Source organism: Spea bombifrons, chromosome 5 (assembly GCF_027358695.1).
Source record: "Spea bombifrons isolate aSpeBom1 chromosome 5, aSpeBom1.2.pri, whole genome shotgun sequence".
NCBI lineage: Eukaryota > Metazoa > Chordata > Amphibia > Anura > Pelobatidae > Spea > Spea bombifrons.
Window position 1 is genome coordinate 31,898,054 of NC_071091.1, and position 16,139 is coordinate 31,914,192.

Sequence of the window (16,139 nt, forward strand, 5' to 3'; positions counted from 1 at the left end):
GCAGGCTGCTCCTATAGCTGCTTCCACTTTTGCTCCTTCCACTACTGGTGACTCCAATGTTGTTAAGAGGCATGAGTGGGTCCGCCCCGCTTCCCCAGCGTTATAGGGACGACCCTAATCAGTGCAAAGGTTTCCTGAACCAGGTCGCTATCTATCTGGAGATGGTACCTCAGGCCTACTGATAGCAGTAAGGTGGGCTAATCCCTTTGGCAGAAGCAGAACCCTATAGTACACAATTACCCTGAGTTTGTTGGATCTTTTAAAAGGGTATTTGATGAACCCTCCTTTGGCTGCCAAACGACCATTCTTCAGGGTACAAGGTTGGTTTCGGATTACACCATCGAGTTTCGTACCCTGGCCGCTTGCTTAGAATAACAAGGCTCTTGTGGGTGCTTTCTCTAACAGGCTCTTGGATATGGTTAAAGATGAGCTTGCAGTCCAGGACCTCCCCAGAGATTTGGAGGAACTTGTGACATAATGCGTCCTTATTAAATGCGAGCTTTTTATCCCCAATTGTGCCTCCCTCTCCTCCCACACCTCCTATTCTCGGCACCTTGGGCGATGTGGAGCCCATGCAGGGCCTTTAGGAGGGCCTGTGCAAACTTGCCACACACGTCCAGGAAACACCTGCCCCTAAGACTCAACCATATTACGGTTAAAAACGCCTACCAGATTCCGCTTATTACCGAGCTATTTGATCGCTTGAAAGGGTGTTTCCAAGATGTTTACTAAGCTCAGCTTGCGAGGGGTGTATAATTTGGTGAGGATAAAGGAGGACCTAGAATGGAAAACTGTGTTTAACACCAGAAGTTGGCATTACGAATACATTGTTATGCCCTACAGTCTCTGGAATGCTCCTTTTCCAAGAATTCATAAATGATGTCCTCCGGGACATGCTCCAACAATGCGTTGTGGTATACCTAGACGACATTCTGATCCATTTAGCTTCCATAGAATGCCATCTTGCAGCTGTAGCCTGCAAAGGTCATGAGAGAATAATATATTTTGCAAATTGGAGAAGTGTGAGTTCCACCGCAGACAGGTCACCTTCTTGGGGTACATGATTTCAGAGGTCGGCTTCGCAATGGACCCTGAAAAACTCGAGTGGCTGTGACCAGTAGGTCTCTGCTCCCTTCATCAGTTCCCCGGGTTTGCTAACTGCTGCAGGAAGTTAATTTGTGAGTTTTCCTCTATTGTAAAACCCCTTACTGACATGACCAAAAAAAGACAGTAACTGATCCTCAGAGTCCATCAAAGACTTTGAGTTATTAAGGCTGCTTTGCCACAGCTCCCTTTTTGGCACACTGGAAAGCCACACTTCCATTCATACTTGAGGTTGATGCATCTAAGACAGGAGTACGTTCCCTTCTGTCTTAACATCCTACTCCTGAGAGCCAGTTGAACACATGTGGGTATTTCCCCAAAAAGCCACGGAAGTCCTGCGGAATTCAACTAGGAAATTGGGGACCGTGAGTTGCTAGTGATAATACTCGCTATCGAAGAATGGATGCATTTTCTCGAGGGAACTTCCATGGCAATTTTGATCCTCATGGATCATAAAAAGCCCCCGGACCGAGTACTGGCCACCATAAGTACCAGCATTACAATTCCCCTCGGTGAGAGAATACAGGCCGCTCAAGTAGGTACACCTGCTGAAACTCCCTCGGGGCACTGTTTCGTACCTGCAAACCTCAGTACTAAGGTACTTTCTAAATATAATACTAAGTTAGAAAGGCATCCCAGGAGGAACTCGTTTTCCTGTCTCTCCTGACTCACACACACAAATATTCCTATATAAGCTTCATATGATAACATAGGGATTTCTGATCTTTCTCTTGCTATAGACAGCGTTTTCCAGTTACTTCATAAGTTGATGTTGTAAAACATTCACTGATTTTGTTTCCTCAGTGGCTGTTGATAAATAATACAACTGTTTCTTCATATGCTTTTTAAACTCTTTCTGAGGTATGTAAAGGTAAATTCATTAGGTTTGTTCTATTACTAAATTGCATAAGCATGTTTCAACTGTGATTCTACTGATAAGTTTTCTGCTGCTAGATGAGTGAACATGATGAAAGGAATTCCTCCTCCTTGCTTTTAAGAACATGTGCTCCTTTTATCACAACAAGCCCCAGTGCAAGCCCCCTGTGCTGCTCTGCAAACCAGCATTTCATAACAGCTGAACATACCTGCTTTTAATCAGGCCATAAAAATACCACATTGTTGACTGTAACTCTGCGGGGAGGAGACATAAGAAAATCGTTTTTGCTTGTATTTCACCTAATAACCAGTCACACAAGAGATACTTAACACAGTTTCCTGGCTACTAAACTGCAAATAACATATTAAATAACAAGATAAAAAATATTTATTTCTATGCGTGATACTTGAACACATTTTAAAAGTTACCTTGAATCTTTTTAGTGATATGGGTCTAAGTTGGAGTTTTAGCAGCTGTGGCTCTCCATCATACAAATTTGTGCACATTTAAAATATGTTTTTTCATAACAAAAAACCATTGGGACTTTGCTCCACCCATGTATTGTGGACTGATTATACCGCATGTTTTGTATCTGAAGATCTAAGTGTATGATAATTATTTACAGGGGAATGTAACTTTTTTTACTATTCTGGCACGAGTACAAAAGCAGTAATTGTTGCCTCATTTGCACAGCACAGAAATTTAAACTGAAAGAAATATAATTTACAGCTGGACAAAAAAATTAAATGTGCTAGTTTTTATTTTTAAAATTGTTCCACCCTGGCCCCCTGTGTTCATTATTCTGGCCTCACGGAGCACTTCTACAACAGGGCAGAGCCTTGGTGTGCCCCTTGGGGACGCAGAGGAGAAGAAACAGAGAACAAGATCTGTGGAAAAGGATATGGAGAAGGTAAGAAGTCATTGAGAGAGAATGTGAGAGAAAGCTGTGACAGAGAGCGAGTGCGGAAAACAAAATTCTGAGCGCTTTTAGCTTTGTTTTCGTTTGTTTCATTTGGGCCCTTCCTCCTCTTTGGACATTCGTACAAATCCGAGTGAACAAGTCTACCAGACCTACACTATATAGACAAAAGTATTGGGACACCTTACCATTACACCAACAGGGACTTTGATGTCATTGCATTCTAAATGCATAGACATTAATATGAAGTTGGTTTCCCATCTGCAGCTATAACAACTCTTTGGAAGGTTTTCCACAAGATTTTGTAATGTTTCTGTGGGAATTGTTTGCCCATTCATTCAGCTGCATATTAATGTATTTACATTGTTATGTCATCAAAGTCCCTGTTGGTTTAACGGTCAGGTATCCCAATGCTTTTGTCCATATAGTGCATCTGATGTGCATCTGATGTGCAATGAAGAACAAGGGGTGCTAATTTGCAATGGAATCGCCAATTTATGTGAAAATTATTTACTTTTGTTAGCGATGTATTATATATATATGAACTATGGGCTTCTGAAATGGTTAGGGTATTGAACTTGTCCTTTTCATGCCCTGAGTCCCCAAGTAATTATGTAAACTCCATAAAATAAAAACACACATTATTAGCATCTCACAAAACATATCCATTTAACACTTTAAAGGGCATGCAATTCAGCTATAGTTGTGATGTCTTGGATGGAAAATATTAACTGTTATGGTGGACCTCTGTGTAAAAAAAGCATAATGAAACAGTTCTAGCATACAAAAGGGTAGATATGGTTCAAATAATTAGGTAAAAGGCAAATAGACATGATTAATACAACTAAAACCTTTTCTTAACTAAACTTTACAATTCTAAGCAATGCAGCACTTGCTGAACAACATTTACAACCACAAAAAGAAAGGTTTCATTTGCTGTGGCAGCATAATAGATGATTTTGGAGTTCTGTGGTATACACTTACACACATTAAATGTTCTGAATGTTTAAAAAATGTAGACACTCAGACGCACAGAAGAATTTGGATCTGCAAAAGAACATTTGGCTAAAGGAAGGCTCTGGTTCAAACTAAATTGCTTAATCATTTTTTGGACAAGACTTGATGGTGTAAGATGCAAAAATAAGTTTATCATAGAAACGGAAATGCAATTTGTGAAAGTCAAATACAAAGTAATGCTTTTTAAGTAGTCTAAAGTCAATATAATTGCATCCCAGGAGGTTTTTGTACACTGCTCAAAGAGAAAATCCTGAAGTCCAATGAAGACTTTCTCATGGCGCATTTATTTCAAAGAATAACGGACTGAAACAACCGTATAGTATATAGTAAGTGGCAGAACTGGGTCTTTGTGAGGGTTCTTTGCCCTTCCATGATCTGGCAAACTAACTTGTTCAGCCACCTAGTGTAAAAATTGACAAAACAGATCATGGCTAGTTTCAAATTGTTAAGGGGTGAATGTATGAAAAGGGTGCAAAGTACAGGCAGCATGCATAACACTTCATCCATTACAGAACAAATCGGGACAATAAACAAATCCCATGTTTCTGGAAATGTGGATATTCCAGAGTCTGGAAAGACCACAAATGAGTCTAGCTGAGAGCACATAAAATAATTTGTTTACTCAAATTAGAGCAGACTTCTCATTGATCACACAGCACAATCATTTTACACAGTCCTACTTAATGGCTACATTTAATGTACAACCATCAGTGTCTGGCACATCCACATATATTAATTGGATTTATGCTGTACCACAAATGTCAGGCTCACTATGTGCTTATGCTCGCTATGAGCTGCACTGTATCATATAAAATGTATGGCTTACTGTATGCTGATGAGAGGGACGCTTAAACATCTGCACATGCATATTGTGTACACAACCTCTAGAGTGCCGGTTACTTTACTGTCCCATTGTCCCATTAACCTCATGCAAAACTCGAGCTCAGGCTCTGACCAGCACAAAATGTGAATAGGTCAGTGGATTTGGGGAAAATTGTTTTGCTATTAGTTTTCTCTTCAGTTCCAATATCATTATTTCATTGTTATTTATATACTTTACCCAAAATAACATATGTAAATATATAGTGAGGGCCCAATTTTCTGGATTTGCCTCTTGCGCAAAAGGAGTTAGCTACGTCTCTGCCCCTCGTGCTCGGTGCCTACTTTAAAGTCAGAGTATTGGATGTCACTGTCGCATTCAGTGTAATGCAGTTTGGCGGAGAAACTATTTCACAGTTTGGGCGCACATAAGGCACTGACAAGCTTTTTGGGGGCAAAGCTGGCAGTGTGGGAAGTGGATGACATGTTAATGCAGGAGGGGGGCTAAAGAGGTGGAGTTAGAAGTGTTGTTTATTAAGGGGAAGAGATAGCAATATAGCTGCACCCCAAAAAATTATTGAACCCAGGGGTCAGCTTTTGATTCAGCAGCAAGCAGATGTCTTTGTGACGTCACTGGATGTTGCATTAACGGGTAGAATGGAGAGTGAGAGCATCACTCCCAGCTCATAGTACTGCCTATGGTTGGCACTAGGCAGCTCAGCCCTCTGGATGACAGCTCAGCCTCTGGTTGTCTACTGGCTGCTGTAGAGCTGTACAGAACCACCCACACTGAGTCAGCCTGTGTGTCGGAGCCAAATTGTTACTCCAGTAAGTGTCCCAGTGTACCACTAAACTTATAAAAATAAATGACAACTCTCATAACAATAATAAAAATTATTTTTTGAAGTTAATTATATATGGTTAGTAATTTATTCATGTTTTTAAATTTGCAGCTTGTTTCCTTTGATATTTAGAGATGTCTAACATGAATAGAAGCATTACCTTTTTAAGTAGCGAGTGATTGGTTGCGCAAATACTGAAAAATGCACTGGCCAATCTCAAGCGTAACTTTGATGCAATGCATTTATTAAAGTAAATGTACCTGAATAGCAGTTATGAGTCTAAAGCTTGTTATTGGATTGGGCTCTGTCAGAGCTATCCGAAGTACTAGCCACCAAGTGTCAAAAGCTTTAGTTTCCACATAATTTGAACAATTCCCAATTCATATTTTAATAGTGAATAGTTAAAATGTATCTAACAAGTAGTCGCTTTGAAAACATCACCTGGCGCATTGGCGCCAGCAACAATCCGTCCCCTGGCGCATTGACGCCAGCAACAATCCATCCCCTGCCATTACATAAAACTGAGCCTGTGATTATTTTATAAAATGCATGACTTTTCTTCACATTTCTCTGAAGCACTAGCTAAAGACTGCATAGTTTTACAGCATACCAAAAAGCGTGCATAATATCCTGTTTAATACCCACAGTTCCTGTTACACATGCAGCATTTTCAGCTATTTGCCTGTAGTATCGCAATAAGACAACACTGACGGGGTTTGCTGCCATCATCCGGTGAGTTTCTAAGCAGCAGAACGTTAGCTGACATCCCTCTACAACTAACGCCTCTTAATTCCCGCCTTCAAGCTGTAGCCAATCACAGTCCCCATTTCTCAATCTGCCTCACAGACCATCGCGCGTAATTGTTCGCGCTTTCAACCTCTGGTTGTGTGGTCCTCCTACTGCGGTGACAGCTAAGTGGGCGGGGCAGTGTGACGCAATTCCGTTCTACGCCCATTTCCCTGTCCTAGCCTTGCTAGTGCGTTGTGTCCGGGTTGAGACCCTCAGCTGATATTGATACAGGCGGAAGAGGAGGAGCGGGTGGAGGCAGCTGTGTCAGACTACACGGTTACACACAACAACAACAAAAACAAGGTAATGGTTAGACAACAGGCAGTGCGATAGAAGGGTATATATATATATATATATATACAAATATCAGAATCTGCAGCAAACAACAACACCACCACCACCACCACCAGCACAACAACAACAAGATGTCAAACAATACATTGGAGACACAGCTGTACCGTATTGCCACAGTCTCGAAAGGATGACAGTGTAACAGTGATCCACCACAAGACAGTCTACAAGCAACATCATTCAGCAAAATACCCCAAGTGTAGCATCCCTGTCACACAACTTTCAACAAAGTCATGTAGTTACACAACATGGAAGCTGTATTGCAATCAGTATTGATAAGACAATACAATTATGAAGTAGTAAATGGAAATGACACTGGTTTGAAACTCAGGTTATTGATCATTCTGTCTGTGTTTCTATCTTATTTTAATAGCTAGGTGCTGTTTGTAATGTCACAATGAGGCCTTTACTGCAGTGGTGGATAAAGACCGTGTTGGGGCCCCAATGTCTTTTGGGGCCTACCCCAGGAGAAAAAAAAACACACACATGTACACTTGATGGTTAAGCTTACCTACATTAGACTGATAAATCTTTGGGGGTTTTCTAGTATATGATTTACTACAGTACCGCATTCATAATGTCTGTGTGACCGCTGTGTCTCTTGCATCGCTACACTTATTGTACCTGATATTTATTATATTGTATACAGTAGGTATTCTAGAACAGTATATCTTTTAGCACTTTATCAATTGAAAATATGCGTACGTTGCCAGACGCCTGTGTCCAATGTGGTGGAAGCTGCTCCGCTAGTGGCACAAAGTCATGTTGTGACGCTGAGCATCCATCTCCCACTATAGTAGTTTAGGCATCTATGTGTCTTGTTGTGGTGCGGCAGCTGTAATATACAGTACTGCACTGCTCCCCTGTAGAGATGCACCTATATTTCCATCACAGTTCTAAGGTTCTGCTTATATTTTTAGATTGGTTTTGTTAAACTGTAGTATAAAGAATAATATATATATGCAAACAGGGCTAAATGTGCTGATTTCTGTTCATGCGTGTGCTCTTCAGGATTAACTGCTCCATTCATTTAGAGCAAGAGGCACAGATTTAAGGAGGTAGGGAGAGAGAAAGTGACCCCTTACCGTTCACAGTCCAAATTATATCAAGTCTGATTGTGAACGATGGGCATTCTATCTTGGAGCTCTTAACGGCTGAATTATGTATAAGGGCTCTGTCAATGTTTCAGCCCAATGCAGTTCATCGATGACTGACCCAGACCATCCTCCAGAATAGGATACAAGCAGCACTGAGAGCTCTCTTTCAAGCCCGTTTGGGCCTAATGAAAACTTGGTCATACCCAAAGTCACTCTCCCAGTAGTAGAAGTTAGTTGCTAGTGTTCATCACACTGGAGAAGGGTAAATGTACATGTGCCTTCGCAGGCATTGGAGGTAGATTGCATCAATCTTCAGACCCAGCATTTGAACCTCTGTCATCTTACTACTAATGGTTCTTGACCGAAATTCAGCAACATGTTACTAAATAAAACATGAATTGCTCATCCTTAGTTCATTGATGTAACTAACAGCTACAAAAAAGAATAACAACTTACTTATTCACAGAAAGCTGAGCTGTAGAAATAGCTCCAACATGACCAAATCAATCTCACTTCTTAGGACTGAGTTGACCAATGTCGGAGTTGTTTAATTAATGTGAGTGAATTCTGTTAATTTCGAATAAGCAAAGTTGGCTTTACTTAACAACCCTTGACCGACTTTCCCCTTAGTTGATAGATTCCCTTGTCTGCACACTTGCGGTTTACAGGCTGCTTTATTCGGTAGGTCAGTACAAGTTTTTATATGATTAGCCATTTTGTTGTATTATGTGTGTAGATGTTAAATACTTATCTTAAAATTATCTTGTTTATTTTCTAAACAGGTAATTGGTAAGGAAAAGGCCCTTGTCGTCTGAATGGGCACCGTTTATTCTGCTTTTTTGGCCATTCTTCCAAGAGATTTCCCTACATTTACTCAGCTTGTGCTTTAAACGTTGGTCAGAAGAAACCATGGACAGCAATGTGATGTGACTCTCGCTGATTTTTTTTTTTTTTTAATTTTTGTTTTAAACTCCTAACGAGGAGTTTCATTCATTTTACTTGGGATTAAAAAACTCTGGCCATTGGCCATGGACCAAACTGTGATGGATAGTCCAGTAACCTTGGTGATCAAAGCGCCAAATCAAAAATATGATGACCAAACAATTAATTGTTTTCTGGACTGGACTGTGGAAAAACTTAAATTTCATCTCTCAAAAGTATACCCCAGTAAACCGGTAAGAAATAATCCAACAGTTAAGGGGCAGCATCTTGGAAGAGAGGTGGCTTTATTACACCATGTGTCTGACGTGCTTAAGTCCTAGGCTAAATATTTTACCTGTTTGGATCCGACACCATCCCAAATACTCAATGTTGGCTTCCACGTTGACTGCACTATTATTGTTCCCCAATAAATTATTCTGCTTGTTAGGGTAAAACAGTTTTGAATGTGTTCTGCTAGGTGACATAATGTATATTGTGGAAGTGTTATGTAGTAAATATTGGGTCTGAAAAATATCAGTAAGTGTCACGTGCCAGGTGAGTGAGCCAGTTGTAACTTCTTGTTATGGGAAAGAGTGTAGGTAAGCTAGCTTCAAAACTACATTGGCTTCATCTATTTTCATTAAAGTGCATCTGCTATGAGATTCTGCTAGTCCGTGTATTAAATTGTGCTGTACTTTTTTCTTTTTCTCATCTTTTTTTTTTTATTCCAGTCAACTAAGGATCAAAGACTTGTGTATTCTGGTAAACTTCTTCTTGATCACCTTCGTTTGAAAGATGTTCTCAGGAAAGTAAGTTTTGCGAACGTTTGAATTAATAAACTTGTGTTACTACATGTTTAAAAATGTACTGTATGTTATGGCATTGTAGCTCATACCGGCTCTTTCAGGTATGCGTTCTATGTCCATTAGTAGACTGCTACTGTAAACAATGTCTTAACTAAATATAGTGTGATATATACAGCAGGATAGTTCTACATTTCACTTTACAGCCACTTACTTCCATCATCCATAGGCTTATTCTTAGTAGTAAAGCTTTTGAATGGATAGTGTGTGTGTGCGGTAACGGTAGCTATTCTAGAACAGTATATGGATATGAGGTAAACCTTGATAGAATCCTAGTTGATAATCTAGTGTGTACAACTGGTGGAGTATGCAAATGTATTTTTTTTGTTCTGATGCATGCGCACAACACAAGACTCACGACCCACTCTTACTCCCCCATGCCGTACTTGTGTACTTGGTCACAGCTTAAAGCAGTAAAATTATAGTTGCTATTGGTAACAGATTCTCCTTCTTAATGTTATGTTTAATATGAATATATTTACAGTGAAAACCAGGGGTGTAGCATTATCCAACTGAAAAATCACATTATTGTACACAGTGTGCCCACCATGTTTGTAAGTGTGTGTGTTTTTGGCTCTCTATTGAACTTACAGTTTACTGTTTTTCACTGCAGCAAGATGAGTATCACATGGTTCATTTAGTGTGTGCCTCCAGAACCCCTCCTAGCTCCCCTAAACCAAGCACCAGCAGGGGGAGCACTGAAGCTCCAAGCACCAGCAAATCAGTAAGTTAATAGGATCCTGCAATTGGATACCGTGGTTTTATAAAAGGTGTATTAAGCACTTAAGAACTTGTGTCTCTTTCCTACCTAACAATCTGGGACATTATTCTGTGCTACCAGCTGATGCATGGTACGTATCCGTTTTAGGATGTGGTCCATGGTTTAGCATAGAATGGAAATTTATTTAGAGAATTGCTGTAGTGTTTTTTTTAAACTCTTAATAAATTAAGCCATACTCTTTATATTAACAAGAAGACCACGTTTGGTGGTAGGGTATTCATGCATTTCGAGTTATAGTAAATCCACTGTTATTAAACCATTGCATTTTACCATAATAACCTATATACCACATATTTAAAAGGTCTCAATACCATCTGGATAGATGTTGTAAGATATCTGAACTTTATGATTAAATATATTGCATCTGTTATCAATGCACCTGTTATCCTACGTCCAGAATGTCTTATATTTCTTGTTTTTCAGAGCTCAGAATCCTCAGGATCAGCCTCCACTGTGCCAGCAGATCAAGACATGCCATCCACATCCTTCAGCCCGAGACCAGAAGAAAACATAAGACATCGTCATGCTTCCCACACGTACCCCAATCCCATTCTTAACCACCCCCTCTCCTACCTTAGACATGTGTAAGTTTCTGCTTACATTCTTTTGGGGTTAAAATCCTATTTCAGTTGTGAAATTCAACTTGGCGATGTCATCTTAGTTCACCAAGTTTTATGTCTATTTATGTTCTTTTTATTTTAAGTCAAGAGTTGTTTCAGATAGTTGGAGGCCTTCTACTAGAAGGTGATCTTTTCCTAATTAATAAAACTGTCCCAGAAACCTTTAAAACCGGCTTTAGTGAGTCATTATTGCTTTCAGTAGCTATATTCCTGATTATGAAAAACACACAGCAGGCAATCCATCCAATTTCTTTACTTTTACAATATTAACACTGTATAAGTCATATGATGTGTTTATACTCTGAATGCTTAGGATATATAAGAAGAACTCTAATAGGTTATACAACAGCAGGTTTCAGAAACAGCTGCTGTGTTTAGCGCAGTTGTGTATCACAAGGACAGATTATCAACAGTGGAGGGTTTGCCTAAATGTAGTCCCCACTCCTAATCTATTTGGCAATAACAATATAATTTACAGTGAGGTTTATTATAAGTAAATATAACGTTGAGGAAAAAACGGTCTCATATTCTGGGCAATATGGTGATATACTCTGAACCCAGGTAACTCTTATGGCTAGTTTCTTGGCATACTCTGCTTTGAAAATAGCTGTTGTAAGACAAGGCCAAGGACTTAGGTTAAGATTCACTCATCATGAAGAAAAAAATGTACAGATCAGAATGTCCCCAACTAGTTTTTATTTGTTGTCAAATTCTAGATTTATCTGGCACACTTGCTTTGCATTTTAATTTTGAGCTTTATTCCTAGACCTGTTGGGAACCCACTTCCTGGACAAGCAGGACCTGCCTTGTTTCCAGTCTACTCAGCCTTAAGCCCTATGCAGTTAATGTGGTGGCAGCAGATGTATGCGCGACAGTATTACATGCACTAGTAAGTATAGAACAATACTGGGGAAAAATAACATTGTTAACTTCAAACCCATATATACGTGTCATGCTTGCAGAATGGGTTAATATGTGGTGTTAGTATATGACACATTACACTTAAGTGTGTGGGTGGGTGTGTATATGTGTGTGTGTGTGTGTATATATATATATATATATATAATTATATTATATTATATTTTAGTTACCATAGAGAGCTCTATGAAACCTAGTCTGTTATGTGTTGAGTACTAGGTTGGGAACCACTCCTCTATATAACTGCCAGTATGTAAAATGTTGATGTTTTTGTGTTGCTAAGGCTCACAATGTCCCATGTGCATCAAAATGGCATTTAAGTGATTCTTATTCTAAACAAATGGGGGCCATTGCTAAGAAAAACAAACTGATACTTCTCTAATAAATGTACCCGTTTATTTGGTATGTAGTCAAGCAGCAGCCTCTAACCAGGCCCCACCTGACATTCAGATGCCACGGCCTGCTGCCCCTACTGCTATCAACTCGGACAGACCTCCTCCAAACCCCCCTAGAGCCGCCCCAAATGTTGCACCAGAGGTGAACCAGAATGTACAAATGAATGCTCAGGGTGGCCCAGTGATGAACGAAGAAGACATTAACCGCGATTGGCTTGACTGGATGTACACAGTGTCTCGAGCAGCCATCCTTTTCAGCATTGTATATTTCTACTCGTCCTTTAGCCGCTTTGTCATGGTGATGGGTGCTATGATACTAGTGTACATGTAAGTAGCTTACAGGACTAAAGAATTACCCTGCTTAAAGATTAAAATGGAAACTGCTTACAAGTTTAAAGAATGTTAAAGCAGCTTGGACTGTAGATCCAAAAAATGTCCTATTTAATTTTCTGCCGTATATCTTTATACAAGATATTAAGTGAATACAGAACTTAAAATATTGCAACTATAGAAATGTTTTGGCTTTCAACTTTGCTGTTTAATGTTACAATAACACATTTACAGTAGTTCAGTAATTTGAAGTTATATTTTGTTAACAATACACTAACTTTAAGGGTAATGTGTAAGTATTTCCATAACTATCCTTTATTTATAACGCTTCAACTGGTTTTGCAGTGGTGTACAACTCTGGGTCATGTGCACATTAGTATGTTACATTTCCATTGCCAAAGGCAGGTGGTGTCGAGTCTTGCTTGTCCGATATTGCTGACCTGACAATCTAGTTTAAATGAACTGGCTGGAAGCATTAGTGTGCCATGAGGTTTAGAGTATAAGCACAAAACACAAAGTCAAGGAAATGACCACCCTTTTCATTTTAGTACCCAATTGATTCATTGGCAATGTATAAATCTCCCTTATTAACATAATGCTTCGAAAAGTTCATGCAGGCTTATACTTTTGTACAGGCACCAGGCTGGCTGGTTTCCTTTTCGACAAGAAGAAGGTCAACCACAGGCAAGAGACAATGCAGCAGAAATGAACCGAGAGATGGTCAACAACAATGAGCTTCAGGAGATGGTAGGTTAACAAATCATATATTTAAATTTTTTTGAAGCTGGATCAACCAAGGTGCCTGGAAATCACGTCCATATACATAATCCCTGCTTCATGTAGTACTCCAAGTTTTATTCAATGTTTTCTTCTACTCGGATTTTTTTTAAATTTTTTTTTTTTTGCACCACATGTAAGCATCCACGCGCTGATAACCAATGCTATATCACTAGATAGGGCAGGGCCTGGCAACCCAGCAGAGTTTTCCATAGAACCACAATGCTTGGCATAAGAAGGACCTTTTTCGTTTTTCCATTTTTAAGGAATAGTTCTGTCATTATATATATATATATATATATATATATGTATATGTATATTTTTTTATATTTTAAATAATTTTTTCTTGAAGATGGTTCTGATTGCATTTATTTATTTGGGGAATGCGGTCAATGTTGTAAAGTTAACCTGTTTAATCTTTTCCCGCAAAAGGAACGGCGTATGGACGATGGGTTACAGGAAGATGGTGGTGACGACACAGGAGATGATGTGGCAGCAGAGGCTCCACACCCTGGACTCTTGGCATCTGCTTGGTCTTTCATTACCACTTTCTTCACTTCTCTTATCCCAGAGGGGCCTCCGCAAGTTGCTAATTAGGCTCTAAACTTAATGCCATCTGCGCCAAAAATGAAAAAGGAGATGTCCTTTCTTTCAAATAAGTGTTTCAAACAACTGTGCAATCAGAATTCTTGTTTTCCTTTTCTTGTTCTAATCTATACTTTTTTTTTTTTGCGCTCTAATTTGGAGTTTAATATTATAATATTTTAAGCACAAGATGGACTTTTTTTCTCATATTAAAATTCTCTCTTTTTTTGGCTTAATATAAGGTAAGAAATGTCTTCCATTTAATATATTTTTTTTTCTTAATTCTTGGGTTTCAGGAAGGTTCTGGAATGCCTTTCTGTTATCCAAAAAAATAAATAAATCCAACTGTATTTCTGTCCCCCAAAACAGAGAAGCATGGGAAACAATTCTGCTTCATTTGTCCACCTTCTTTCTGCTCTAAAAAAAATTGATAAAAACCCAGCTTTGTCTAATCCTAGACATTGTAGCTTTGGGTAAATTGGACTGGAAATACTTGGATGTATGGAGTGGAAATGAGCATTTCTAATATGCACGCTATCATCTTACTCATGATGTCTAGCAGTTCATTTTAGGCATGTTCAGCACAGTTTTGCCAGTGTTTAGCATCAATGGTTCTGAAAATATCAGGATGGGATTTGTTACTGAAATAAACAAATAACAATAATAAATATGTAATAATGTAAGATGGTAGTGAAGATTTTCAAAAACGGTTACTGATTCTTTTTTTTTTTCATGGTCTGGCAGACTGAATCATTCCATTGATTGCTATGGTGATAAGACCGCTTTTCAGACAGCACCGGTATTGCCTTTATACCCAGTGAGGTTTTTTTTTTTTTGTTTGTTTGTTCACTAACACTGCAGGGGGTTGTGCATATTTTTCACAAACCACATATATATATATATATATATATATATATATATATATATATATATATATATAATGACATCTTACTGTTGGATGTTTCATTTTACCACTTTAATCTGACAGCTAGACCTTGTGAATTTGGATGCTGAATGACTTTTGTAAACAAAGCTTACAAAGCTATCCGATGTAACTTCAGTTGTATAACAGAAAACCATTTTGATTTGCACCCCTTTTTTTTTTTTTTTAAATTCAGATTTTACTGCAGGTCAAGTGTTGCAAATATCAATCAGTAACATGAGCGTAATATAACGTTTTGTGGTATAATACATAAGCGCTAGTTGTTGTAACCGGAGTGAGACAATTTTTTTATAAGCTGGCACAAACGTGGTTAAATCATTCTCACAAATGTGTAAGCCCTGTATCTCATACGATGTGCTGTTTTACAAATGAACCCCAACACCTCTTTACTGCTCCTGTAAATGCATGCTAAATCACTACAACCGTAAGAACCACAAGGCTTCCATACAGCTGCGATTCAAGGTGATGTTCCACTAAGTGATCCTTCTGTAATTAGTGCGCCAGTAGAAGCATAGTTCTGAGTACTGTTCAATGCCTGGAACCCTCCAGTAAATTGTCTTGTGATGCGGCAGCAGGCAGAGTTCTAAAAGCCCTATTCTCCTTTTTATGGGACTAAAATTAAAATGACATACCTGCTAAGGTTCAATTACTTAACACGCTACATACTGGTGAGCGCAATTAATGTTTTGTCAAAGTGTACTAAAGGTGACAGTGTGTAAGGCCATTCAGCATAGCAAAAGAAAATTGCCCAGATTTACAAGATGCAAGCTCTCGCAGAAGCGTCAAGTGTTAAAATCTATAATGTGTTTTTTTTTTTTTTTTTTTGTTTTTTTGTTTTTTTAACGTATCAGAACATGTCTCCAAAATAGTGTTTTTTTGTTTTTTTTTTTGGGGGGGGTTGCTGTGAAGATCGCTACTTTTAAGAGTAGCCTGTTATACTGTATTTATGTTATGGTGACAGTGTTATACCACTTAAAAACAACTTTGCCAACACACCACATACAAATTTTATATTTTTTTATGTTAAACAGAAGCCTTATACAAATATGTCACTTCTATTTACTAAACATGAATGAGGTTACTGCATTTTAGAATAAAAAAATGTTTAAAGTTCTTGACAAATTGTCATTTAGATATATTTTGGTAGCACTCGCTGAAACACATACTTGTTAAATACAAAAACTCTTGTAA

General features: G+C 38.7%; 1 protein-coding gene across 1 annotated transcript; it reads left to right on the forward strand.

Annotated features, from left to right (window-relative positions):
- The first annotated feature begins 6,533 nt into the window (after positions 1-6,533).
- On the forward strand, positions 6,534-14,237 carry HERPUD2 (HERPUD family member 2). The gene is made up of 9 exons (XM_053466260.1): positions 6,534-6,670; positions 8,598-8,990; positions 9,468-9,545; positions 10,213-10,323; positions 10,804-10,964; positions 11,767-11,889; positions 12,329-12,640; positions 13,279-13,390; positions 13,853-14,237. Exons 2-9 carry the CDS (start codon positions 8,844-8,846, stop codon positions 14,015-14,017), a joined length of 1,209 nt encoding a protein of 402 aa, XP_053322235.1. The 5' UTR covers positions 6,534-6,670; positions 8,598-8,843; the 3' UTR covers positions 14,018-14,237.
- Positions 14,238-16,139: the final 1,902 nt, after the last annotated feature.

Bases quoted from the DNA above. Each gene is read 5' to 3' on its own strand.
- HERPUD2 (XM_053466260.1), top strand. From the start codon at position 8,844: ATGGACCAAACTGTGATGGATAGTCCAGTAACCTTGGTGATCAAAGCG. The intron at 11,890-12,328 runs GTAAGTATAGAA...TTTGGTATGTAG, and splicing joins CGACAGTATTACATGCACTA to TCAAGCAGCAGCCTCTAACC. The intron at 13,391-13,852 runs GTAGGTTAACAA...TTCCCGCAAAAG, and splicing joins ACAATGAGCTTCAGGAGATG to GAACGGCGTATGGACGATGG.